The sequence below is a fragment of the Ochotona princeps genome, chromosome 2 (genome assembly GCF_030435755.1).
Source record: "Ochotona princeps isolate mOchPri1 chromosome 2, mOchPri1.hap1, whole genome shotgun sequence".
Lineage (NCBI taxonomy): Eukaryota > Metazoa > Chordata > Mammalia > Lagomorpha > Ochotonidae > Ochotona > Ochotona princeps.
In genome coordinates this window covers 78,337,768-78,362,404 of record NC_080833.1, presented here as the reverse complement: position 1 = coordinate 78,362,404, position 24,637 = coordinate 78,337,768, and the positions used below count along the sequence as shown (strand labels likewise).

Below are 24,637 nucleotides of genomic sequence, written 5' to 3'. Positions count from 1 at the left end.
TTTTGTTTTTAATTTATCTGTTAGACACAGAAAGCTCCCATCCATTGGATTACTCACCAGTCTCCACAGTGCCTACGCTTTCAGCTGGGCCAGAACAGAAGCCAGGAGCTGGGAACACGGTCTGGGTCTGCCCAGGAGAGGGCAGAACTCAGTTGCTTAAGGTGTCCTGGTTGCCTCTCGGATCTGTGTTAACAGGAAGCTGGGGGTCAGGAACCAGAGGGTTGAGTATCAAACCTGGACACTCCAATACAGGGCCCAAGTCATCTCAACTGAGAGCTCAACTGCTAGATCAAAAGCTTGCCCCAAATCGTACGTTCATATCAAGAGCAAGTAAACACTTTCTTTCCAAATATGACTCTATTTTGTCAACAGACAATCAACTAACTTTGAGATTGACACAAATTTTTGCTTATAAGAAAAACAGAAGACATTGTTTTTTTCCTTTCTAATCTGGATTTCTGGCTGCTTACCATAGGAAAAAACCTCCCTTTTTAGGTGCCCGTGGGAGTGATAGATTACAAGCTCCTTCATGAACATGTAAAAAAAAAAAAAAATCACCCTGTTGTGTTTACAGTCCACTGATGTGGCTTCCCATGCACATCCCTCCTCAATGATGCCCTCTGTTCCAGCACACAACGAAGAATCTGTATGCTGAAAGAGTTCACAAACGTTCTAGTTTCAGGACTCCTTGATGTCTTTAAAATTAGAACCTTTTCTTACTTACGTATGTGGGCCTTATATCTCTATATTTACATTAGGACTGAAACTAATATTGTTAGTATCTTCAATTGAAAGATTCTGTGAAAGGAGTAGAACTACTCCATAGTTTAGTAAATCTAGTCAATATCTGCCTTACTAGTATTTAGCTGGATTCAATACAGAAGTAGTTGTCAGTTTGGATAAATTAATATAGCAGGTAACTTCTCTCAATAATTATCTGGTTACTCCAAACAGATGTTGTAATAGTACCAGCACTATGAGTGACCTGCTCAAAATACATTTCAGCTTACCTATCTTGCTCACTGTGGGATATGTGACCTCCCAAGTATTGTGTCAGCTCAGTACTGAGAACTGTTGCAAATGGAGCATCATAATCAGTATCTTCTAAAGACAAGTCACTATCATGCTATTCCACAGGAAAATATTCTCCAAAACAGACTTCAAACCCATCAAACCCATCTAGTTTTCCCACTCATAGATGACCACCAAAACTCAAGTTTTAAAACTGAGACCTTAAATCAACCTCCTCAGCATCTTACTTCTGTCTGAAAGGCTACATTAAGCTGGGCCATGACACTAAACAGCACATGAGAACTGGGTCTGGGGTTAGATTCTATGAGGGATATGTGAGCTCACCCCTGTGGGAATGCAATACCATCTGGTTTGCTCAAGGGTTGAGGGTGGTGACAGGCTGAGAAGGAATGGCCATGGAACTCACTGACACTCAAGGGAACTGGGGTTAGGAAGAGGCCAGGGTAGTCCAGGCTACAATACCTACAGGTGTACCTAAGAATTAAGTGTGGGGTGGGGCTGGGCTGGGCTACAACATCCACCAACACACACAAGCCAAGACTGGGGAATGGAATACGCCAGGATAGGGGGCCTAGCACCTGCTGGCATACATGAGATCCAGGTCTGAGTGGGCCTGGTGAGGGAACTTGGGGAAGTCTTCTAGCTATAGCTCCCACTGGTGAGCACATGAGTCAGGGCTAGGTGTGGGCTAAGCTAGACAAGACTGCTCCACTTGTTGGCAGGTGTGTGGGTTGGCTCCAGGCCGGAGAAGAGGGACACACCAGGCAGCACCCTCCAGCTTGGAGCTGTGACTGGGGGCAGGCTGAGTAGAGCCAGACTGCAACACCTGTTGGTGAATGGCAGGGTGATGAGTCATGCCAGACTGGGCTGTAGCAGTTATCAGCACATGCAACACCATGGTCAGGAATGAACCTGGTGGCTGGGTGGAGGCGTTGCAGGGGCTCCTCTGCTGGGTCACTGCTCCCATTGGTGAATCTGAGAGCTGCAACTAGGAGTAGCTCAGGGTGGTAGGGCTGCAGCAACTGTCAGCCTGCCTGTGAGCTGGGTCTGATGGAGGGTCAGGCTAGGCCAGGTTACTATATCTGCTGGCACACACAAGGACCAGGATAAGTGCTGACTGGCTGGGCTTTGCTGTAGCATCCACTGGCAAGTGCCAGGACAAGGTGCAAACTCTGTCAGACTAGACCACAGTATCCCCTGGAAAGTGCAAGATCCTGGACTGGGAGGTGGGCCCTCGTAGGATCTAGCTGGGCTGCAGCTCCCCACTGGTGTACATGAGAATCGGCTGGGAATGGACCAGGCTGGACAAAGTGGCAGCACCTGTTGACAACGTGAGGACCTGGTCATGTGGTGGGATGGGATGGGCTGAGCTAAACTGTAACATCCATAGATATACATATAAGAGCCCAATGGGGATGTGGCATGGACTGTCTAGTCTGCTGCACATACTGACATGCGCAGGAACTGGGGCTGGGGGCAATTGGGAGGCACCCCCAACTGGACTGAGATTCCCACTGGTGTGCACTTGGGCCAGGTCTGTGGCACATTGGGTTAGATCGGGCCACAGAACCCACATAGGTTTGCATAGGATGCTGGGGCTGGGGATACAACTGACCAAGTAAGTACAATTACCAGTGTGTGCATAGTCTGAGGGGGTAATGGACAGAACAGAACCCTGTGCTGGGCTGGCACATGCAGGATTCAGGTCTGGGGTCACCCCAGATGAGGTTTCTTGAGGAAAGGCACTCCTGGACTCAAAACTCTGGCCACAGGGAGAATCAAAGGATTTGTGGTCTGGCTTTGAAATGCAGGTGTCTGGGGTCTGGCGGCGTGGCCTAGTAGCTAAAATCCTTGCCTTGAATGCGCCAGGATCCCATATGGGCGCCGGTTCTAATCCCGGCAGCTCCACTTCCCATTCAGCTCCCTGCTTGTGGTCTGGGAAAGCAGTTGAGGACGGCCCAAAACCTTGGGACCCTGCACCCACGTGGGAGATCCGGAGGAGGTTCCTGGTTCCCAGCTCTGGATCGGCACAGTACTGGCCGTTGCAGCTCACTTGGGGAGTAAATCATCGGATGGAAGATCTTCCTGTCTCTCCTCTTCTCTGTACATCTGACTTTGTAATAAAATAAATAAATCTTAAAAAACAAAAAAAAAGAAATGCAGGTGTCTGGACTGGGCCTCTTCAACTGCCAATGCCTATGCAGTGGACGGCATGCTCAGGGGCACAAGTGGGTCATGACGGTCAGCTCATTCAGGCCTGCAGAGGATGTTGAATGCCATGCAAGAGAATGAAAAACAGACCAGGTTGGGCAGTTCTGAGCTTTGGGAGCAAGTGTCTGGGTGAGTGGATGTACTGGAGTGGACTCGATTAGCCAATGGTCCTTGGAAGGATTTTCTCAACCTTGGAGCAATGAAAACACCAACAGTGTCTCAGAACTATCAATACCACTCACGCAATACCCTCAGAACATTCTTCTCCACATCGGAGTTTCTGAGATGACATCAAGCGGTTACCCTCACATCCTTGGGTGCTGATGTAGTTTGGCAGCTGGGAACTGCCTCCTCCTCCATTCCTCTGACCCCCTGCCCCCCAACAGAAGAAAAGAAAAATTGGAAGCATTTGTCCCACCCATCTTCTGCCATACCTTGACCCTCCCACCCTGTTCAATGGTCTTCAAGGGCCTGCATTCTTGTCAACTACGTGACCATCAAAAATTAAATTAAATTAAAAAAAAAAAGCTGGAGCCAGGGATTAAACGCAGGATGTGGACATCTCAACTACTAGGTCAAACACCTACCCTTTGAAGAAGTCAAGAATGATATAGGATAGCTTTCCGATGAAAGTCTGCACTTCATGTAACAACAACAAGGTTTCTAAGCGTGTCAAAGAGAAACTTGGGCAGAGACTCAATGTCTGGCTTATAAAGAAACAAAAGAACATCCCTAAAAGGGTGGAAAAAGGCGTGTCTGGCTAAATCTGGAAAGCTGTTTTTACAGCCACTTATACCTTTATCAGCAGTCTCAGTTGGTTTTCCTTTATTTATTTAATTCAGCTGAAAGGTATAAAGGGTTTGCGCATTCACTGTTTACGCATCAAAAGGTTGGGTCAAACAGCCAGATGTGTGGACCAGGTGAAAGCCAGGAGCCAGGCACTTAATCTGGGACTTCCAAGTGGGTGGCAGGGACCAACGATTATCACCTGCAGTTTCCCAAGGATGCATTAGGAAGTTGGCCCTGCAAAGAGAGCCAGGACTCAACTCCAGGTAGGCTGCTACAGGACCCATGCCCGCCCCCTACATGGGTTCTTAGAGCCTGGCAGAGAGGGACATAATGGTGTATGTAGAAACCTGTCTAATAAAATTGCCTCCCAAACAAGTACACCATGGCTTTAAAGATTGCTTTAATGAATACAAGAATGCAATCTGTCCAAGCAGTCGTCTTACCTTTTAGAAACATCTTCTGATTTCAACGCTTTCGTCTGTTTAGCACCTACAATTTAAAATATGTGTATATATGTCAACTAAAACATATTAACTACAGAGGATTCCTACCCAAATAACAAACTATAGCCCATGCCCCTCCTCACCATAAAGTTCATTTCCAATTCTCTGTAAATCAAAATGAAACTGGAAGGTTTCCACTGTTTTTTTTTGTTGTTGTTGTTGTTGTTTTAATTAATTCACTACTCTAGTTTTTCTTTTATCTCTTTCGGGGTTGAATCGGCTCACGTGTCGCAGTGGCTTAATTACGCACCCCTAAAAATCTGAGCGGGGAAACTCATAGTCCCCAACTGCTTGCTCCCTAGAGAGGGGAGGCCCATTCTTTCAAAGGCAGGTGCCAGGTTCAAGACGGGCTGTACATGCTGCCAACGCTGCCACAGTCATTGGCCCAGCCTGGGGACCCCCTGCCCTGTCCTTCAGAGGCCGTGCTCACAGACCCTGTACAAAGGAGCTGGGCTTCTAGAAGGCGCGAGGACGACGGTGCAAAGCTTCTAGGCCTTCTCCCCACAGGACAAGCCTTCTCTAGAGCAAGTCTTTGGAGAGCGCCCACACGCCTCGGTGTGTGGGTCCCGTCCCTGGGTTCTACCCGTGACAGGGGGGTCCCTATGCCTACCCGTGGCGCTTCGCGATCGGGAAGCCCGAGCCGGGCGGTAGGCAGCGCGCGAACCCGGCCAGTCAGCCATGGCAGTCTGTCCTAGAGCGAGTCGGCTCCGGCCGCCTCCCGACTCCGCCCCCCGCGAGGCCCCGCCTCCTGACGCACAGCGCGGGGCGGGGCCTGGAGCGCGAGCTGCGCCGGGAGCCGAGGCCGTGGGCGCGGCGTGTGGCCGGTAGTGAACGCGCGGCGGCGTGCGGGGCGGCCGGGGCTCGCGGTGAGTAGCGCAGGACAGACGCCGTGGGCCTCGCAGGTCCCCGCGGATGCTGGGGTCGGAGCGCCTGGCGAGCAGGAGCCATGGCCGCTTCCGGCTGCCGGCCGCACGCGCGCGAGTGTGCTACCTGCCTTAGGAGCGCGCTGCGCCAAGGACCCTGCTGACCCGCACCCGGACCGCGGGCCTTGGGGCGACCCGCACCCGGACCGCGGGCCTGGGGCGGCCGGGCCTTGGGACGACCGGGCCCTGCGGCACGACCCCAGCCGCGGCGTCGGCTCTGGCTTCGGCGTGCCAGAGCTTCCCGGGGGACTGGAACCCTAAGTGGGAAGGAGACCCTTGCTGACCCTTCGCCCTCGCTGGGTGGTTTGGTTGAATTGCACCCCAAGTTTGGGCAGCTTGACTATTAAAGAGCAAACAGTTGCCAGGTCATCAAAAGTTTTATCTCAGGCCTACGGTTTGCAAGTCCCTTCATGTCTTTAAAGCCCTTCTCTTTGTATGTGCCTCTGCTCTTGGGAGGGCTATAGGAATTTTTTGCTTTTGTTAAGGTATCTTTGAAAACTATGAGCCTAGAAAACTTAAAAGGTGAATACAAAAAATCAAGAGCCTTAAATCTTTGATTTCTTATGCTGAAGTGCTTTGCTTAGCATGAAAATCTCAACCTTAAAACTTTGCGTTTTGTTTATGGTGTTTACAAACTCATGCTCATCAGATTGAAAGATAACTTGGAATACATCAGTGGGGTATTAAAGGGAATTAACTGCTTTTGTCAGTACCTTTCAGCGGTGGAATTAGGAAACGCAAGGAGGCATGGCTGTAGAGGAACTTCAATCCGTAATAAAAAGATGTGTAAGTAACTTTTGTCTTTGTAAAATTAGAGACCTTTTGAAATACGGTTGGTTAATAGTGTAGATTCTTTTTACTACTTTTGTGGTCCACTTAAGTATTTATCTTCCGTAATCCCTGTCTTTTTGATCTATAAATCACATGAGAATGAAGAGGCAGATTTGAGAGTTTTTCTCCAGGTAACACATTGATTGAAATAATCTTTTTGAATTTTAGGGCTGATTCTTGTTTTTAGCTCTCTCTAGTGAATATCAAGTCCATTACGGGATTTTTTTTTTTTTAGGATAATCCTGATTTTCATTTATATGGAATTGATTTAGATTTTTTTCCCAGAGGGATAAAAATAAATCGAGTAGTTAATGTTGAATTTTTATTTGTATGTATGTTTAATTTTTTTTTGAATTTTGTTTCTAATCAGCAAATACTGGAAGAGCAAGACTTTAAGGAAGAAGATTTTGGCCTATTTCAGTTAGCAGGCCAAAGATGTCTAGAAGAAGGACATATAAGCCAGCTGTTGGAAATTATTCAAAATGAAGAGAATAAGGCAAGTACAATCTTTGTGTTTATTTTCCAGTCTTTATGTGAGAATAAAAGAATTTCCTGATGCTAAGAATCAACTTAAGCTTCCACACAGTAGGAAACTATGGAAGACAGAAAAGAAATTAGGAATATGCCTGTACCTTGTGGTAGACTGGGTCTGGTGGGAGCGATAAACATGTCACCACTTGCAGGAATAGTGAAATAAATGCTGCATTTGAAGTGTAAATAAAGGCTTTACAAGGAGGATAACACTTCTGAGTTAGGGAGTTCCAATGTGACATTTTAACTATTAATCTAAATTGAGAAATAGAAATATTGAGTTATTTATAATGATCAGGCATTCTCTTCTAACCATGGTAGTTATGAAAAAATAAATTTTAATTCAGCAGTGTCTTTGTGCACGCTGCTTTAAGAAAGGAAAGCAAAGGGACCTCCCTGACCTGTCGTTTCCCACTGGGATGGCCTGAGACTTGTTTTCTGGGATGTGCTGTAGGGAACACACTGCCAGATTGTCTGACTTTGGACTCCTCTTTGTAACTGTAGGGAACGTTGTCTCTCTAGGAACTTGCTTGATCTGCATTTTCAGGCTTTTTTTTTTTAAGATTTATTTTTAGATTTACACAGAAAAGGAGAGATAGAAAGATCTTCTGTCTACTGGTTCACTCCCCAAGCAGCCACAACAGCTGGAGCTTCTTCCAGGTCTCCCACACGGGTACAGGTTTCTAAGGCTTTGGGCCATCCCTACTGCTTTCCTAGGCCACAGGCAGGGAGCTGGATGGAAGTAGAGCAGCTGGTGTATAAACCGGTGTATAAACCGTTGCCCATCTGGAATCCCAGCAGTTGCAAGGCCGCTGCACCAGGCCCTGCGTTTTAAGGCTTATACAGCAGTTTTCCTTGTCACAGTCTAGTACTGCTTACGTGTGACTCTGATTGATTGGATTAGGAAGATTCCTAAGACTTTAATTTTAGATTGTGTAATCTCTTAGTTAATGCTTCAGATGACTTATCTTTTTATTTTTTGTGAGAAACATTAAGACTGTTTAAATAATTTTTGATATGTGTCTATGATAACTTTCTAGCCAGAGTAAATTTTTTTTCTAAACTCGTTATTTACCAATAACCTTTTCAGATGAAAATATTTAAGTGAGTCTATGTACGTTTTAGCAAATAATAATGAAATTAGTTGCTGTGTTTTTACTGTGTGCCAGATGCTGTATGAAGTGGTTTATATTTATTAGCTTACCTCTCCAGAATCCTGAAAGATAGATTTTATAAGGGTATTTCAAAAAGTTTGTGAACAATTGAATAGAAAGATAATTTTGTTTTTTTTTAAAGATTCATTTATTTTTATTGGAAAGGCAGGTTTACAGAGAGAAGGAGGTAGAAAGAGAAAGATCTTCCATTCACTGGTTCACTCCTGAGGTGACTGCAAGAGTTGTACCTTTACCTGTCCGAAGCTAGGAGCCAGGAGCCACTTCCAGGTCTCCCACACAGGTTTTGGGCCATCCCCTGCTGTTCCCAGGCCACAGGCATGGAGCTGGATGAGAAGTAGATCAGTCGGGATTAGGTGCCCATATGGGATCCTGGCGCATGCAAGATGATGATTTAGCCAGTAGGCTGTGCGCCAGACCCTGAAAGATACTTATTTGGTGCAGTTTTGTTTTGTTTTGTTTTGTTTTTTGTTTTTAAAGAAATTCATGCATCTAAGATCAGGTCAAGAGTGGGGGATGGTTCTTAAAAAATTGTCATTGCATGACTGTTGTGATGTAACAGGTACCCATGATTGACTTCCCAGCCCTACTTCCAATGCAATTTCCTTCGCATGGCCCTGAAAGGCAGCAGATAATGGGTCATGTACTTGGGCTCCAGGCTCCTTCCTTCTGCCTGTTCCTGCTGTCTTTTTCTCTGGCATGCTGCCTTTCAAAAATGCTTACTGTGACAAACTGCGAGGATTTCAAAATTTTTTTAGATCCCAATAAACTTAGTTTTTAATTCCACTTACCATTAACTGTTTGGAGTGTCTTCATTGCTATTACATTTATCTTGTGGATTAGAAACTATCAACTGAAAGGTTAAATGACTTGTCCAAAAGTAACTCAGCTGGTATTTGACATCCAGGATTCAGTTCTAGATTACTTGGCTTTGAAGCTCTTAACCACTCTCTTCCACCTCTGCTTAGCTCTGTGTCATACTTACGATGGAACTTTCTAGTCCAATAGGGGGGACTGGTTTTGAGAGAGGGGTAGGCCTCAGAGATTGCTCGTATGTAGGCTCTGGAATGACAGTGCAGTATTTGATATCCAGAGCTGATAAAGGTGACCAACAGAAGGAAGACAAGCAAGTTGAAATTTTAAGATGCTGCAAATGATTGGACAGTAAGGTTTGGAGCTCAGCAGACACACATAGTGTGTACCTGTTAAAGGTTACATAAATGAAGCATTCTAAAAAGAAAAGGTTTGAGTTCCCTAGAAAGGGAGAAGAGTGTAGAGAAGCAGCCCAGGAGCATCTTGAGGAGTGAGCAGGTGAAGAGGAAGGCATCTGCTTGGAGGGCCTTCAGGGAGACAGGGAGAGGAGTCTAATTGTTCTTGCTGTGCTGCATCCCTCAGTGTTTTATTTTTAGCATGCTTCTAAATAGCTAATGGGATAGATTTAAGTATAATGAGGCTTAATCCTAATGTCTTGAGAATCACCTTTGCAATGTGTGGTGTGCTAAAATGTAAAGATGAACATGTTGATTTAGACAATGTTTAGAACTGACTGCAACTAAATTTTCTTACCAGGTAACCATATCAACATTGAATCTTCTGTATGTGTGTTGGTGTGGTTTTTTTTGTTTTTTTAGTACACCGTATGGACAGTAATTTGTCCCAAGATTATAACGTAGGTTTTAACAACTTTAATGTGATTCACGTGTTTTCAAAGGACATTTCTTTATTGGGTAGACTGACCTGCGCATCGCACGATGGTTACCCCCACCGCGTCACTACCACCTCCAGTAATGACAATCACAAGTGTGTCTGGCATTGCCAAGTGTCCTCTGGAAGATCATGGGCAAAGCTAGCTGTAGTGGAGAACCTCTGGTCCAGGAGAGAACACTTAGACTTGCGAACTGGACAGCCTCATGTGGATTCTGGCCCTGCCGCATTCAGGTGTTAGATACTGAGTGTGTTATTGCTTCCTAAACTTCGGCATTTTCATTTATAAATTGGGGATAGCAGTATTACTCTGTAAAGTTTTTACTATGAATAGCGTAAGCTTCTATCCTAAGGGAACTCAGTAAGCCTAATTTCCGTTCGTTGTAACTATTGGCCCACTCCTCTTCCCTCTGAGCCATGAAACATTTACATTGATGGGTTGCCTTGAAGCTAATAGAATATGTGTGAAGTATTTTATCAACATTATTTTTTTGTATTACAAGTAATAACTTTTTTCACTTTTTTTATGCTAAAGTTCCATAGCCTCAGGAATTTCTCCTTCATCCCCTTCATTCTCCCTCTCCTGTCCATTCCCCCAATATTATTACAATGGTATAGTCCTTCAACAACAGTCGCAAGTCCGTCCCATCATTCTGATATTCAAGTTTATCCTGACATTGTAGGTATAGACAATCTCAAATGTGCAAAATCTCATTCAAACCTGAGAGTCCTATTATATTTAGTTATTTTTCTGCAGGTCACTTTTAGCATAAAAATTGGCTTATGAAAAGGGGTAGAAATGCTTAGTTAGAAGAATACAAATAAATTTAAAAAGGATAGTCTGTAATAAATAATAGCATGATAAATATTGTAGCAATTTGAAAGAAATTTTGTAACTGGAGAACACAAGTTGCCTGAGTAAAATTTTAAATATTAAAAATCAAGCCACACACAAAAATAGAAGAAAACAGAATATCAAATCTTTGAAAATAATTTGTTATGTTTAATGGTAATAGACAGGGATGTCACTGTGCACAAACGATTAAGCTGCTGCTTGTAACACCGGCATCCCAGCTTTCAGCTGCTCCACTTCCCACCCAGCTTCCTGTTGATGCACCTGGAAGAGCTGTCAGTGATGACCCAAGTACTTGGACCCTGCCACTCATGTGGGAGACTGGGCTGGACGTCCTGGCTCCTGGGAAATGCCCAGGATGTGGGGGCATTTGAGAAGGGAAACAGTGGATGGAAGACCTCTGTCACTCTTCCTCTCTGTCACTCTGCCTTTCAAATAGATTTTTAAAAATGAAAGTTATAGACATAATTCAGTCTTATATGTATTGACTATTTATTTCCTGACAGGACCTATGCTAGATTTGGGAAGTAGAGTTAGCAATGAACAGAAAATGCTGCCCAGATAGATCTTTGATTGAAATGAATGAAGCAGATACATACTTGTTAAATAAGTTACATAGTCCCCAAAGTGATAAATGTAGAAGGGAAAAATAGGACAAGGTCAGGGAGATGGGCTGTGCCAAGTGAACTTACACGGAGCGTCGAAGGAAGTCAGGGTATAGCAATTCTGAGACTGCGAAGGATATTCAAAGAGATCAACTAAACTGTATTATTAGGTGAAAACGTGATTAGTTTGCTATTTATTAAAATCTAAAACTTTAGTGTCATATTCCCAACATTATTTTAATAAATGAAGTAATTTTTTTTTTTCCAAAAAATCTATAGGAAGGAAGTCCATTTGTCCATTTTAGGCTTCATTGCAGTCAAAAGAGGACCAAAGGGAAAAATGGTTACATGTGACTATATGAAAAGTGACAGTGGCCTGGTGGTTCAGCCAGCAATTGGAATGCTTGCAGGCCACACTGGAGGACTTGGATCCAGTTTCCTTCTATGGCTTCTGATGGCAGCTTCCTGGCAATGTGTACCCTGGAAGGCAACCGTGATGGCTGTGTTTAACTTCCTGCCACTCACATGGGTGATGCAGACTGAGTTGGCCCCTGAAATTTTTTTTTTTTAATATTTGTTTGTTTATTTGAAAGGAGTCAGAATTGCAGAGAGAGAGGGAAAAACAGATCTTCTATCTGCTGATTCATTCTGCAAATGACTGCAGTGGCCACGGGAGAACTAGCTGAAGCCCGGAGCAAAGGGCTTCCTCCAGGTCTCACATGTGGGTGTAGGGGCCCGAGTACTTGGGGTGTCCTTCGCTGCTGCTCCAGGTACATTGCAGGGAGCTAAATCAGAAGGGGAACAGCCAAGGTTCACACTGACTGCCATAGGGGTGCTGCTGATGCAGGAAGTGGCTTGACTCACTGCAACACAGTGCTGTTCCCTGTTCTCCCAATACTTCAGTTGTTCCAGCTGTTGGTGACATTTGGGGAGTGAGCCACTGGATAGGAGCTGTCTGTATCTATCCCTCTGCCTCTTAAGAAAAATTAAGTTCCAAAAAACGCTCTGGTTGGCCTGCTTATAATCATCAACCAGTAATTAATCAAAAAGTAAGGACAACTGAAAACTCTGAACAAGTATTTCTCACAAGGAGTTAATGTCCACATAGAGGGAGCATGTGTAATTTATGGAAACATGTCTAGCTAGTAAGGAAGCAAAAATCTGAGCGGCAGTATTTCCCCTTTACTGAACGGTGTGTTCACCAAACATTCTCTGCTGATGGTTCTACAGAACATTAGCCTGTTGCGGATTATTCAGTGTATTTTCCACTTATCATTGCCTTAAATTTTTTTGTTTTTCTAAAAACTCTTATTACTTTTGTTTCTGGGAAATCTCACCTGCCTCCCCCAAATAGATGACTATTCTTTTGCTAATCCTGCACATTCTTTTGTAAGGCTAGACTCAAAGTATTGTATATGCCATTTCATCATCTTCCTGAATCTGTTCTTATAAATTGTGTGTGTGTGTTTTAAAGATTTATTTATTTTTATTGGAAAGGCGGTTTTACAGAGAGATCTTCTGTCTGCTGGTTCACTCCATGAGTGACCACAGCAGACAGAGCTGAGCCGATTTGAAGCCAGGAGCTTTTCCCAGGTCTCCCACACAGGTTCAGTGTTCCAAGGCTTTGGGCTGGTCTCTACTGCTTTTCCAGGACACAAGCAGGGAGCTGGATGGGAGGTGGAGCAGCCTGGACGTACACTCACACCTATATGGGATCCCAGTGGATGCAAGGCGAGGATTTAGCCAGTAGGCTCTCAAGTCAGGCCTTTATTTTATGTCGATTAAGATTTATTTGTTCATGCCTGAAAGGCAAAATGACAGGGAAGGAAAAGCAGAAATTTTCTGTTGAATGACTCCCCAAATGTCCAGAACAGCCAGGGCATGGCCAGGCTAAAGCCAAGGACCCAGATCTCCATCCACGTCTCCCACACAGATGGTGGGAACCTTGGTGCTTGAGTCATTGTCTGCTGCTTCCCAGGATGTGTTAATTAGCTGGAAGCGCAGTCAGAGTGCAGTCGCCAGTACTTGAAGAAATGCTCAGATCTTGGGATGCACGTGAACATCCCAAACATTGGCTTAAACTGCTGTGCCATAATGCCTGCCCGTGTTTTGGTTTGAAATAATGATCCTAGAGCCCAGAAAACTAACTCCTTGTGTATAAGAATCCTATCTGGTATTTTCATTCATTTTTTCCTTCCTTCCTCTCTCTGTCTCTTTTTTTAAGATTTATTTATTTTTATTGGAAAAGCAGATTTACAGGGTATTCTTGTATTCCATCCACTGGTTCACTGTCCAAGTGGCTGCAACAGCCAGAGCTGAACCAATATGAAGCCAGGAGCCAGAGCTTCCTCCGGCTCTCACACATGGGTATAGGGTGCCAAGGCTTTAAGTCATCCTCTGGCCACAAACTGAGAGCTGGATGGGCAGAGGAGCAGCTGGGACACAAACCAGTGTCCATATGGGATCAGAGTGCATGGAAGGGATGAATCAGCCACTGATTCATTGCACCAGACCATGTCTTTCTTTCTAGGTTCGTTCTTTTTTTTTTTTTTTTCTTCAACCTGGAATATTACATGTTGTATATTTTGTAAATGTTGATGAGTTGAATTCTAAAGCAGACTGGAGAAGTGGAGGATAGTTTATAAATGTTGTAAAACAATGGTTTTGATAATCAGTGTTTGCCTAGATAAACTTTTTGCAATTATCATTCTGAAATGTTGATGAAATCACATCCCTTTTTATGTTAAGTTACAAATGATAGTATTTAGAAATTCTGCATGGAATTGACTAAATTTCCTCAAAAATAGGAGCAAAAATTCTCTAAAAATTAGTCATTTCTCGTATGAAGCAAATTATTTCTCTTGTTGGAAGTTGAAAAACTATGTCCTCTTTAGATTATTTTCTGAAGTTTAAAAAAGTAAAAAGTGGTAAGTAGAGAAACCATTTAAATCCCGGGAAAGAACAAATTACCTGATAAAAAGTAGATTGTTCTTTTGTTCAATGAATGTATTAAAAACTTTTCAAGTAGTGATATCTGTTCACAGCCAGCCCACCACTTGCCAGCTTGAGAGAAAGCGTGCTGCAAGAAACCTCTAGATGGCAGTACTTGCTCACTCCAAACTGTTTTTACAGGTTATCCTTAAGACTATGGGCTGGAACCTTGTGGGACCTGTGGTGCGAAGCCTTTTATGCAATGATAAAGATGATGATAAAAGAAAAGATTATTATCAGATGCTTGATCTATTGGTAAAGGTAAGAAAACAAAAGTGAGTTCTTACAAAAAACACTGGACTCTTATAATTCTCTTTGATGTTTAGTGCTTGTTTGGTCAGAAAATGTTTGCTTCATGAAATCACACACAGCAAGGAACACTGAAAAAAGCTCAATATTATTAATTGCGTTCGGGATTTCCAAACTTTTCCAGGTGTAGGAGTTTTCTAACCTCTTTTTAGCCCCACTGATTCTGACTCTCCAGGGAGAGACCTGAATGTTGTATTTTAGCAAGTAATCTTATATAAATGGGGGATTCAAGGTTTAGAGAAATACATCAAGGCCATACTGGATTGAAATTACAATCAAATACCACTGCTCTTTCTTCCATGCTGTGTTCCTTAACTGAGTATGGAAAACCTAGAATGCAATGCTCATAGAACTGAAATAGGAAGTAGAACACAACACACTGGTGACTGACCACCTAAGAAAGCGAACTTTGGCAGAGCAGTTAGAAGGCAGCATATGAAGGCTAAGATAAATTCAAAGGAAAGGAAGAGTAGAAGGAGCCTCTCAGAAATCTGCAGATAAGGACAAATACATACCTGCAAAGAAGGAAATTCATCTAGACATGAGTTATTGCTCATGAGGGCTTTTAAGAAAATAAAGAACAAGTGTTTGGCCTAGCCATTAAGGCACCTACAGCCCATGTCAGGGTACCTAGGTCACATGTCTGGCTGTGACACTGCAGCTTACCACTAGGGCAGTAGTGATTGGGATTCTGCCACCCACCCAGAGGGACCTGAGTTGACTTCTGTCTCACTGCTTTGGGTCCAGTTTGGGGACATTGTAGGGATTTTCAGAGTGAGCCAACAGATGGGACGTCTCTTGAAAATAATTTTTTTTTTAAGCAAATGAAGTGATAAGGTATGACCAGTCAGAAAGTACCAAGTTGTATCTGTTCAGGAGGTTCAGAATAGAGTCTGAACTAGCACAAGTACCCTGGCAGCGGAGCACTCAAGGGACTCACTAGCTGAAGCCCTAGGAATCTCAGCAGCCTCTAGAGTAACAGGTGAAGGCCAAGGAAAGCTGAGCCCTAACGACCAGACTCTTCCGTCTCCTACTTCTCTAACGTTTCCTTTGAACAGTTGTGTAAGGTGTTTTAGTTTTAAGCAAAAATAATTATATTATCTGAGCTTATGCCTTCTTAAAAATGGTAATCATGTGGCTTTAAATGCAACTTGTATTAAACAGGTTCAATTGTGAATATTTTTATAGTTATGTAATCCAAAGGAATTATTGTTGGGTTTGCTTGAATTGATTGAAGAGCCCTCTGGAAAACAGATATCCCAAATTATTCTTCTTCTACTTCCATCATTGCAAACAGGTAATGAACATTTTGATATCAAAGTATTTTTTGTTTTATTTGTGTTAGTGCCTTGATGTTCACCCTACAATGTCACGCTGTACCCACATCAAGTTTCTGACGAATTATCAAGTGCTCTATCTAACCTAGTCCATGCTGCTGTGTACCTGGCACAGTGTGGATACCCAGTAAATACCTTGGTGATTATAATGTCCTGTTTTGCCTCTGCTGTGGTGTGATTTGTAGTTTTCACCTAATCTTCCTATCTATGGCCTATATCTAGAATCTGTTTTGTAAACGTATTTAAAGGATTACTTTTATGGTGTCTAGTACTCAGTCTGATATCCTGGTGGCATTCTAAGATTTGGGTTTGAAAAAAGATAGTGTCATTGGTAGGCCTTTGTCCCACTGCTTATGAAGACCGCATTCCACAGAGTGCTTGTGAGAGTTCCAGTACCTTCACTTCTAATCCAGCTTCCTGGTAATACATGCTGGGAGCAGAAATAATGGCTCACCTGCTGTGGTCCCTACCACCTCTGGGAGAGACCCAGATAGAGTTCCAACTGCTGGCTTCAACCTGCCCAGCCCTGGCTGCTGTAGGCACGTAGGGAGTGAACCAACAAATGGGTAATCTTTCTCTCTTCCTCTCTCTCACCTTTGAAATAAATGAGGAAGAGAGAGAGAGAGAGAGAATCCAGCACGACATTGCTCATCTCATGCATTTGGAGGTTGTGGTTCGGGAAACCAAAACAAAATGCAAGAACCAACAGCTGAAGAAAAAAAAACCTGAGGAATATTTGGAATGATTAGGTTCCATGACTGCATGTTCTAATGGTACTGGTAAGTAATTAGTGTTGGCAACTAAAGAAAGTAGTATTTATCCCTAGGAAGAGGCTCTTTTTCATTTTAGAAAATACATGGGGACCATCACTGTGGCTCAGTGGATTTAGACCAACGTCCACACATTGGCATCCCATATGAGCACTAATTAATGTTCTTGCTTTTCCCTTTCTCGAGCGGCTGATGAAGGCAACAGAGAAGGACCCAGTTCTCAGGCCCCTGCCACCTGTGTAGCAGATGTTGAGGAAGCTGTAGCCAGTTCAGCAGCCATTTGGGGGGTTAACCAGCAAATGGAAGCACTCACTCTTACTCCCTCTCCGTAACTATGTTTCTTTTTTTTTTTTTTTTAATTATTTTTTAATAATCTTACTTAGTTGATTAGGGTACAAAGGGTCAAGGGCTACAGGGTGAAAGTGGGTAATACCATTGTTTCCACACTAATATTATCATTTTTCCCTGTATCTGCGATTAGGGGAGTAACAAAGGGAAAAGCCCCACCCAACCTCCCACCCACCATAGATCCCCAACGGGAGGCACGCTTCAAGGGTCCTGCTCAGACAGTTTTGATAATTCATCAGTTCTGGATTGCTGCCAATCTCGCAGTTCCAATCGCAGTGAAACCTATTCAGAGTCCACTGGCTGACAGTCTCTTCATGGTTGGGGTTCTAAGATCAGCAGTTCAGTTGGAGGGATCTCCAAAGAAACTTCATCTGAGATGATCCCAGACCTGATTCTTACGTGAGTTTGCTAGTACAGACTCCAGCACTGTCCGTCACACCAATCAGCTTATGCACATGCTGGTCATTGCAATTGCTGGGTCAGTTCTGTTTCCAGCCCTGTCTTCCTCGTGAACCAACGGGTCTTGTAGTCCAGCTCGATCCTACCCACTTCATACTCAGTCCTCACGCAAACCAGTTGGAGCTGCAGCCTAGTTGGGGCGACTTCCCATAACCCCCACCAGTTCTGCCCCCTATCCTGGTTCCCATGCTTGCCAGTGTGTACTGCAGGCTTGTCCAGTCTGTTCCACATCCTGTTTAGCTCTTGCACGTGTCAATGGGCATTGAAGCCTAATTCAACCCAACCAACCTACTATCCAGCCCATACACCTACTGGCAGGTGCCTTTGTGTCTAGCCACCCCTGCCCCTGTCCTGGTTTTCGTGCTGTCCAGTGAGAGTGGTAACCCCGAGGGAGGTGCCCCACTATTTCCCTTCTAGGCCACACCCACTCCCAGATGATGCACTCTCCAGGTGGTTCTGGCATTTGACTTGACAGAATTAGCTCCCAGTGCCAGCCTCTGCCATCTGATGCTGCGGCTAAGCCCAGCCAACCCTCACCCACTCTAATTTTTGCTTGCACCAGTCAGAACAGTCAGCCCACCATGTCCCTTCTCTTATCTAGCTCACATGAGGCCCACAGGTGTTATAGCCCTGCCTGGTCTGATCTGCCTCCATCCCGACTCATGCTTTCCAATGGAAGTAGTTGTCCAGCAGGGGAGCCCACATTGCCCTGTCGGCTTTGCCTCCTCCTCCTGATTATCACATGTGCTGTTTGGGCGCTGCAACCACATCTGGTACGGCTCATCTCACCTTGGCATTCCTTAATGTGTACTGGTATGTGTCGCAACCAAACCTGACTTGACCCACACTCTGTTCTGGTGCTCGGATTCGCCAGCAGGTGATGTGAACAGGTTCAGGCTGGTCTGCCCCGAACCCATGCCATGTGTATGCCAGTGGGATAATTTCCATTGCCTGTTCTGGGCTGTTTACTATTGTGCTTCTTGTGCTTACCTGCAGGGACTGTGTCCTGCCAGAGAAGTTGTCCAGGCTCCTCCATCAGAAACTCTTGCAGTGCCAGATTTCGCACATACCAGTGGGTCCATGAGCCAGCCCTACTCAGTTCACCTCCTGTCCTAGCAGGAACAGTGGCTTTTGCTGACTGGCCTTCAACCCAATCTGGTGCTTATTGTTGGATGTTTCAACCCAGCCATGGCTCTTCCATACCCCCGTACAGCTCACACATGGTTCAGTAAGGGCTGAGACCTAGCCTAGTCTGTCACACATCTACCCTGGTCCTCCAGAGTACCAGATGGTGTTGGAGTCTGGCCTGGCTTGGTGCTTCCAGTCCCAGTCCACACTTGTGCCAAGTGAGATTATAATCGTATCCTGATCAGAATGCAACCCCAGTTCCAGCCCATGCACTCCTTGGTGGGAAACTCAACCCAGCTAGGGTGCCCCTTAGCTCCCCAACCAGGCCTATTCCCAGCCATAGATCACGTGCATGCCAGTGGTTGCTCTGACTCAGCTTGGCAGAGCCCCTCACTTGTCCTGGCCCCTTAGATGCTGTGGCTTAGCGTCCTTGTTTCACGCAGATCAGTAGGTGCAAGGACCTACTTGGCGTGACCTGTTGTCCAACCTGATTTCTGTTGTTTTTGTGAGTTAAGGTTTGTTCAGCCCTGCCCATTCTGCCCCCTTCCAGTGGCAGCCCGGCCCACCCCACATCCTGTTTTAGGATGCACATTCAGGTGCTGCTGGCTTGACCTGCCCTGACTGCTGTGGGTTCCTCTACCTGTGAGTGATGGCAGGTGGCATGGTCACACCTAGATTAGTCCATCACGACCCCAGCTTGCGAGCTAACCAGGGGGATTTTTTTTTTTTAAAGATTTATTTTTATTACAAAGTCAGATATACAGAGAGGAGGAGAGACAGGAAGATCTTCCATCCAATGATTCACTCCCCAAGTGAGCCACAACGGGCCGGTGCTGTGCTGATCCAGAGCCGGGAACCAGAAACCTCTTCCAGGTCTCCCACGCGGGTACAGTGTCCCAAAGCATTGGGCCGTCCTCAACTGCTTTCCCAGGCCACAGGCAGGGAGCTGGATGGGAAGTGGAGCTGCCGGGATTAGAACCAGCGCCCACATGGGATCCCAGGGCATTCAAGGCGAGGACCTAAGCTGCTAGGCCACGCCGCTGGGCCCACCAGGGGGATTTGTATTTCCACAGGGTTGGGCCCACACAACCCCACAGAGTCTACCCCCAGACCAACTTCTCTCGCGTACTGGATAGTGTCTTGACCCTGCCAAATGTGACCACTCCACCCCTCCACCACCCAGTCGGGTAATGGTACCAAACACTGCCAAAGAGGCCCCCATCCATAGCTTTGTGGTGGGCTGGTGTGTGGCAATCATTGATGTTCTATGCTGACAGCCCATCTCTGGATTCCTAATTGGGCTGGTGAATCTGTCTAACCCAAATTATCTTCTGGATACTTCCCTCCAAACCACCAGTCTCAGTCCCCACGCATGCCTGAAACTTTCATGACCCTGTCACTGGGAATCACCCAAAATTAACTTCTCACCTACACTAAAATTGGCCTTAGTCATGGGTGTCCCAGGCAGCAACTACATATCTTACAAACCCCAGAGTTTGCTGCCAGGTGGCCAGCAGGCAAAGCCTGGCACCACTTTATTGCACTGGCCGCCCAAGGCCGAGGACTCATTCACTGCCTTCCGGCGGTATCTTTGGCATGATTCTCCAGCATTGGGTCAGACCCAGCAGGGGCACCCCCCACAGCTGCCACACTGCAGGGAGCTGCAGTTGCCCCCAACCCCAAAGCCAGAACTTCTCCCAAACTCGCCCAGCTGCAAGATCTTAGCGGCGGGCAGAGCTAGGAATTTTAACCCAGTTCCCAAGTTCCCTCATGCGGACTTACCCTGAGGGAATAGCTCTCTTGGGTCCTGGGGGAAGCCAAGGACTGGTTCACTGCCTTCCAGTGGTGTCTTTGGTGTGAGTCCCCAGCATTGGGTCCGACCCGGCATGGGCACCCCCCACAGCCGCCACACTGCAGGGAACTGCTGTAACTATGTTTCAAATAAAAAAATTTTTATAAGATTGATTTATCTTTATTGCAAAGTCAGATATACAGAGAGGAGGAGAGACAGAGATCTTCCGTCCAATGATTCACTCCCCAAGTGACCACAGTGGCCAGTATTGTGCCAATCCGAAGCCAGGAGCCAGGAGCTCTTCTGGGTCTCCCACACGGGTCCAGGGTCCCAAGGGCCTTGGGCCGTCCTCGACTGCTACTCCAGGCCACAAGCAGGGAGCTGGATGGGAAGTGGAAGCAGGGCCACCGGGATTAGAACCGGTGCCCATTTGGGATCCCAGAGTGTTCAAGGCGAGGACTTTAGTTGCTTGGTCATCTGCCGGAGTCCAGCTCCAGCTGAGTCCGGAACTCGGGAAGGGTGCGTGGATGAGGCGTGAAGAGAAAAAGAAAGACGGACCACCAGATTCCTTGATCGTAGTGGACTCAGCGAGAAAGCTGTCCGCTTTATTTATACAGAAGCAGTACAAAGTTTTTTCTTAGGGGCATATTGACATAGCTTCAGGGGGGCACAATTTACAACTTTTTGAGAAATGATTGAGGAAGGATTCCACATTCCTTGCTTATCTTAGCTTGCCAGTCTTCATCTGCTCTCCTCAGGTCTGGGCTATAACCTAGGTGCCATCTGTGTCAACCAGACCCCTACCTTGAAATATGTATGAGTTAAAAGGACTGGGGCCTTGGTCTATGGGGATCGGGATTATTGACATTAGTTGGCCATAGGTCTGTAAGCTCACACAGTTTGTTAACCAAACAAGTAAAGCAAGGGTAAAAACGGCGGAAAGAATTGGAGTTAGCAATGAGCTAAGTTACTCTATATAAGTTTCAACTCTACAATGGATGAGTGAGTGTTTCCAAAGACAATTCTACAAATTGTTTCAGTATTAAACAAGGCATTATCCATTCCAACGTTGCAACCAAGAGTTTCTCAGTAGACAACACATCTTATGCAGTAATACACTCCTAATACAATTCTTATTCTACAACGTATCTATCACTAAATGGGAGAAATACACCAAGAGAGAAAAAACATGAAGATCTAAGACAAAAAGTTATAAACATTACATTCCTCTACAACTGCAGGCTCTACAACTTCATAAGTGATCAAACAATAATCAAAAATATATCTTTATGATATTAGTGAAATCACCCTGTATTTCCTCTAGCTAAAATTTATGAAAACAACTAAAACAACTACATTTTCTATATTCTAAAGAATTGCAAGGACAGGCTAACCTTTAAGACCACAGTAACTATATTTTTTGCCTTAGCAGGATAGGCTTCAGGGTTACAGTAGCTATATTCTTCGTCATAGCAGGATGGCCTTTAGGGTCACAGTAACTGTATTCTTTGTCATAGCAGAATGACCTTTAGGGTCACAGTAACAGGATAACTTCTAGGGTTCCTCTTATCAAGCCATTCCCCAGAAAGCATGCTAAATATCTGGGCCAGATTTTATGGCAATGGGTAAACAGCACAGACTTAATTATACTCCTATGTGTAGTTAAAGGCCCACTCACCAGGACATCCTCAGTAACATTAACTCTTAAGCTCACATTGGTTGTAAAAGCCATCTCACAGGGGCAGACAATGCTTCAATAGATTACAAAAGTCTTAGTGGGGTGGTTGAGTGCCCATGCGAAGAGGAGTGAAAACTGCGTCAAGGTGGTCAGAGATGAATCCACTTAGCCCTGCTAAGCAGCTGGTAGCTCCCCGGGCCCTGCCAGTCAGGGAGCTGTTCTCTTCACACCTTTGTGTTATTCACACCTACTGCATGGACTCCATCAGTCATCGCGCTGGGGACAAATAAAAAAAATTTTTTTTAAGTCATAGGAAGTTTGAAACAAAAGTTTTAAAGAAAAAACATGTATCTTAGTCTGATAAAGGGATCCAAAGTCAGAAATTAGAATGACCTGATTTTAAATATGAATGGCCGCCAGCTTTGCATCACTTGAAAGGTTCAGTACTACCTCCCATTTGTCAGAGCCTCTTAGTATGCCAGATACACTTATATTTTATGCTTATAACCAACAAAATATGCAAAGAATGTATCTTAAATATGTAACCAGGCATCAACATACATACAGAAGATTTAATGACATATTTTGTAATGGTATATTTAAATGGCCATAATTGTTATGATGCTCCATTAACTTATGCACCACTAGGAGGGAAAGATGCTGCCAATTAATGTATGATGTGTTATCCCACTCCCAGAATTGTTAAAATGTGAGGAAAAAACATGTTTGGTCATTCTGCCTACTGTACCTCCTTTCTTTTTTTATTATAAAAATAAGATTTACTTATTTACTTGAAAGGCAAAGTTAGAGGGATCAGGACAAAGAATGTTTCATCTACTGGTTCACTCCCCAAATGGCTGCCAGCAGCTGGGGCTGAGCCAGGCTGATGGCAGGAGCCAGGAGCTTCAAGTGGGTTCCCCACGTAAGTATAGGGGTGTCTTCTCGTTTTCGCAGGCACATTAGCAGGGAACTGGATTGGAGGTAGAACAACTCGTATATGAACCTATGGCCATGAAAGATACCAAAAGACAGCAACGTAACCCGCTGTACCACTACACTGTTGCCCCCCTACTAACATTCTTATCTTGTGGTTATTGTACTTGCAGTCACCACAAATAACAACCTGGTCTCTGTTTCAGTGATTCAGAAGCTTCCCAACAACAAGGCATACTCAGTTGGATTAGCATTATCTACCCTTTGGAGTCAACTTTCTGTTCTTCCTGTTCCATACGCAAAAGAACAGATACAAGCAGATGAGTACGGCCTCTGTCAGTGTTGCAAGGCCTTGATAGAGTTCACTAAGCCATTCATGGGAGACGTCATCAATGCCAAAGAAAACTCCACGGAAGATGAGAAGTTAAAGGATGAATTACTGAAATTGTAAGAATACTCATTGTTTATTTTAGTAATTGACAGTTCAGTTATTTTGTGTTTCTTTGCCTTATTTGCCATGTGAATTTAAGTGTAATTTTTTAAATGTGATTTTTAAATTTTACAAGAATTCAGGGTTCAGCTGATAAAACTGGCATGGACATTTGATGTGGCATTCATATTTTTAAAGCTTATAAAACCCAAATCCATTCTTTTAACTTACTTTATATTCTTCTGTGTATTGCCTTTACTGATAGTAAATGACCAATCAGAATGAGGGAAAGCGATATTGGCAACTCAGGAATCTGCCCCTTCTGTGGAGAAATTGTTTTTGTTCCATCTTTGCAAGCCAGAGCAGAAGTACTACTGCACTGCTGAACATCCAGCCTCGCTACCGGAATAGCATGCCTTTCCAGGGGAACCACAGATCTGAAATACAACTGTTCAGTCTGACTGGTCCAAATTCAGCTGTGCAGCTTAATTTAAAAATTAAGCATATTGATCAGAGTTCTCTTGCACTAATTTCACTGAAGTCGTCCAAACGTAAAATGAATTTCAAAGTGTTGCATCTGACTTGCTTTTCACATGTCCTCTCCGTTGCTGGATGTTACAGCGGGCCTGGCGCTGTGGCCTAGCGGCTAAAATCCTTGCCTTGAATGCGCCAGGATCCCATGTGGGCACCGGTTCTGATCCCAGCAGCTCCACTTCCCATCCAGCTCTCTGCTTGTGGCCTGGGAAAGCAGTCGAGTACGGCCCAAAGCCTTGGGACTCTGGACCCACGTGGGAGACCTGGAGGAAGTTCCTGGCTTCCAATCAGCGCAGCACTAGCCATTGTGGTCACTTGGGGAGTGAATCATCGGATGGAAGATCTTCCTGTCTCTATATTTGACTTTGTAATAAAAATGAATAAATCTTTAAAAAAAAAAAAAGGACGTTACAGCACCAATGTTCGAGGCTGTTCAGGTGTTGGAACTTCTCTTGCTTAGTTTGCGCTGCTCTGACAGGATGTGTGAGACCACTCATGTACAGTGAACAGAAATTTATGGACTCAACCTTGTGGAGCAGGACAAGTCCAGGACTGACGCGCTGGTGTTTGCAGAAGGCCCACTTGTTTCATGCACAGCAGCCAGGCAGAGGCAAGATAGGACCAAAGTCAGCATGTTAAACCACCAAGGATCCCACTTTCCCACTTAGGAGAGACAGGCCTCATGTCCTCTCCTTTCCAGTGTCCCACTTCTCAATGTTCCTCCCATGGCTGTTGAGTTTCAGCTTGAGTTTTAGAGGGGACAAACATTCAAAC

General features: G+C 44.9%; 2 protein-coding genes across 2 annotated transcripts in view; one reads left to right on the top strand and one right to left on the bottom strand.

Annotated features, from left to right (window-relative positions):
• The window catches only part of RPAP2 (RNA polymerase II associated protein 2), a 54,122-nt gene extending 49,634 nt beyond the window's left edge, over positions 1–4,488 (bottom strand). The window contains exons 1-2 of the mRNA XM_058681392.1: positions 4,476–4,488; positions 3,486–3,615 (exon numbers count right to left, since the gene is read on the bottom strand). Coding sequence (XP_058537375.1) covers positions 3,486–3,615; positions 4,476–4,488 — 143 coding nt within the window. The remainder of the gene's footprint in view (positions 1–3,485; positions 3,616–4,475) is intronic.
• Positions 4,489–5,967: 1,479 nt separating this feature from the next.
• Positions 5,968–24,637, top strand: part of GLMN (glomulin, FKBP associated protein) — a 44,730-nt gene continuing 26,060 nt past the window's right edge. The window contains exons 1-5 of the mRNA XM_058659156.1: positions 5,968–6,244; positions 6,660–6,785; positions 14,287–14,406; positions 15,643–15,751; positions 23,106–23,346. Of these exons, the coding sequence (XP_058515139.1) occupies positions 6,206–6,244; positions 6,660–6,785; positions 14,287–14,406; positions 15,643–15,751; positions 23,106–23,346 (635 nt within the window). The 5' untranslated portion in view covers positions 5,968–6,205. The remainder of the gene's footprint in view (positions 6,245–6,659; positions 6,786–14,286; positions 14,407–15,642; positions 15,752–23,105; positions 23,347–24,637) is intronic.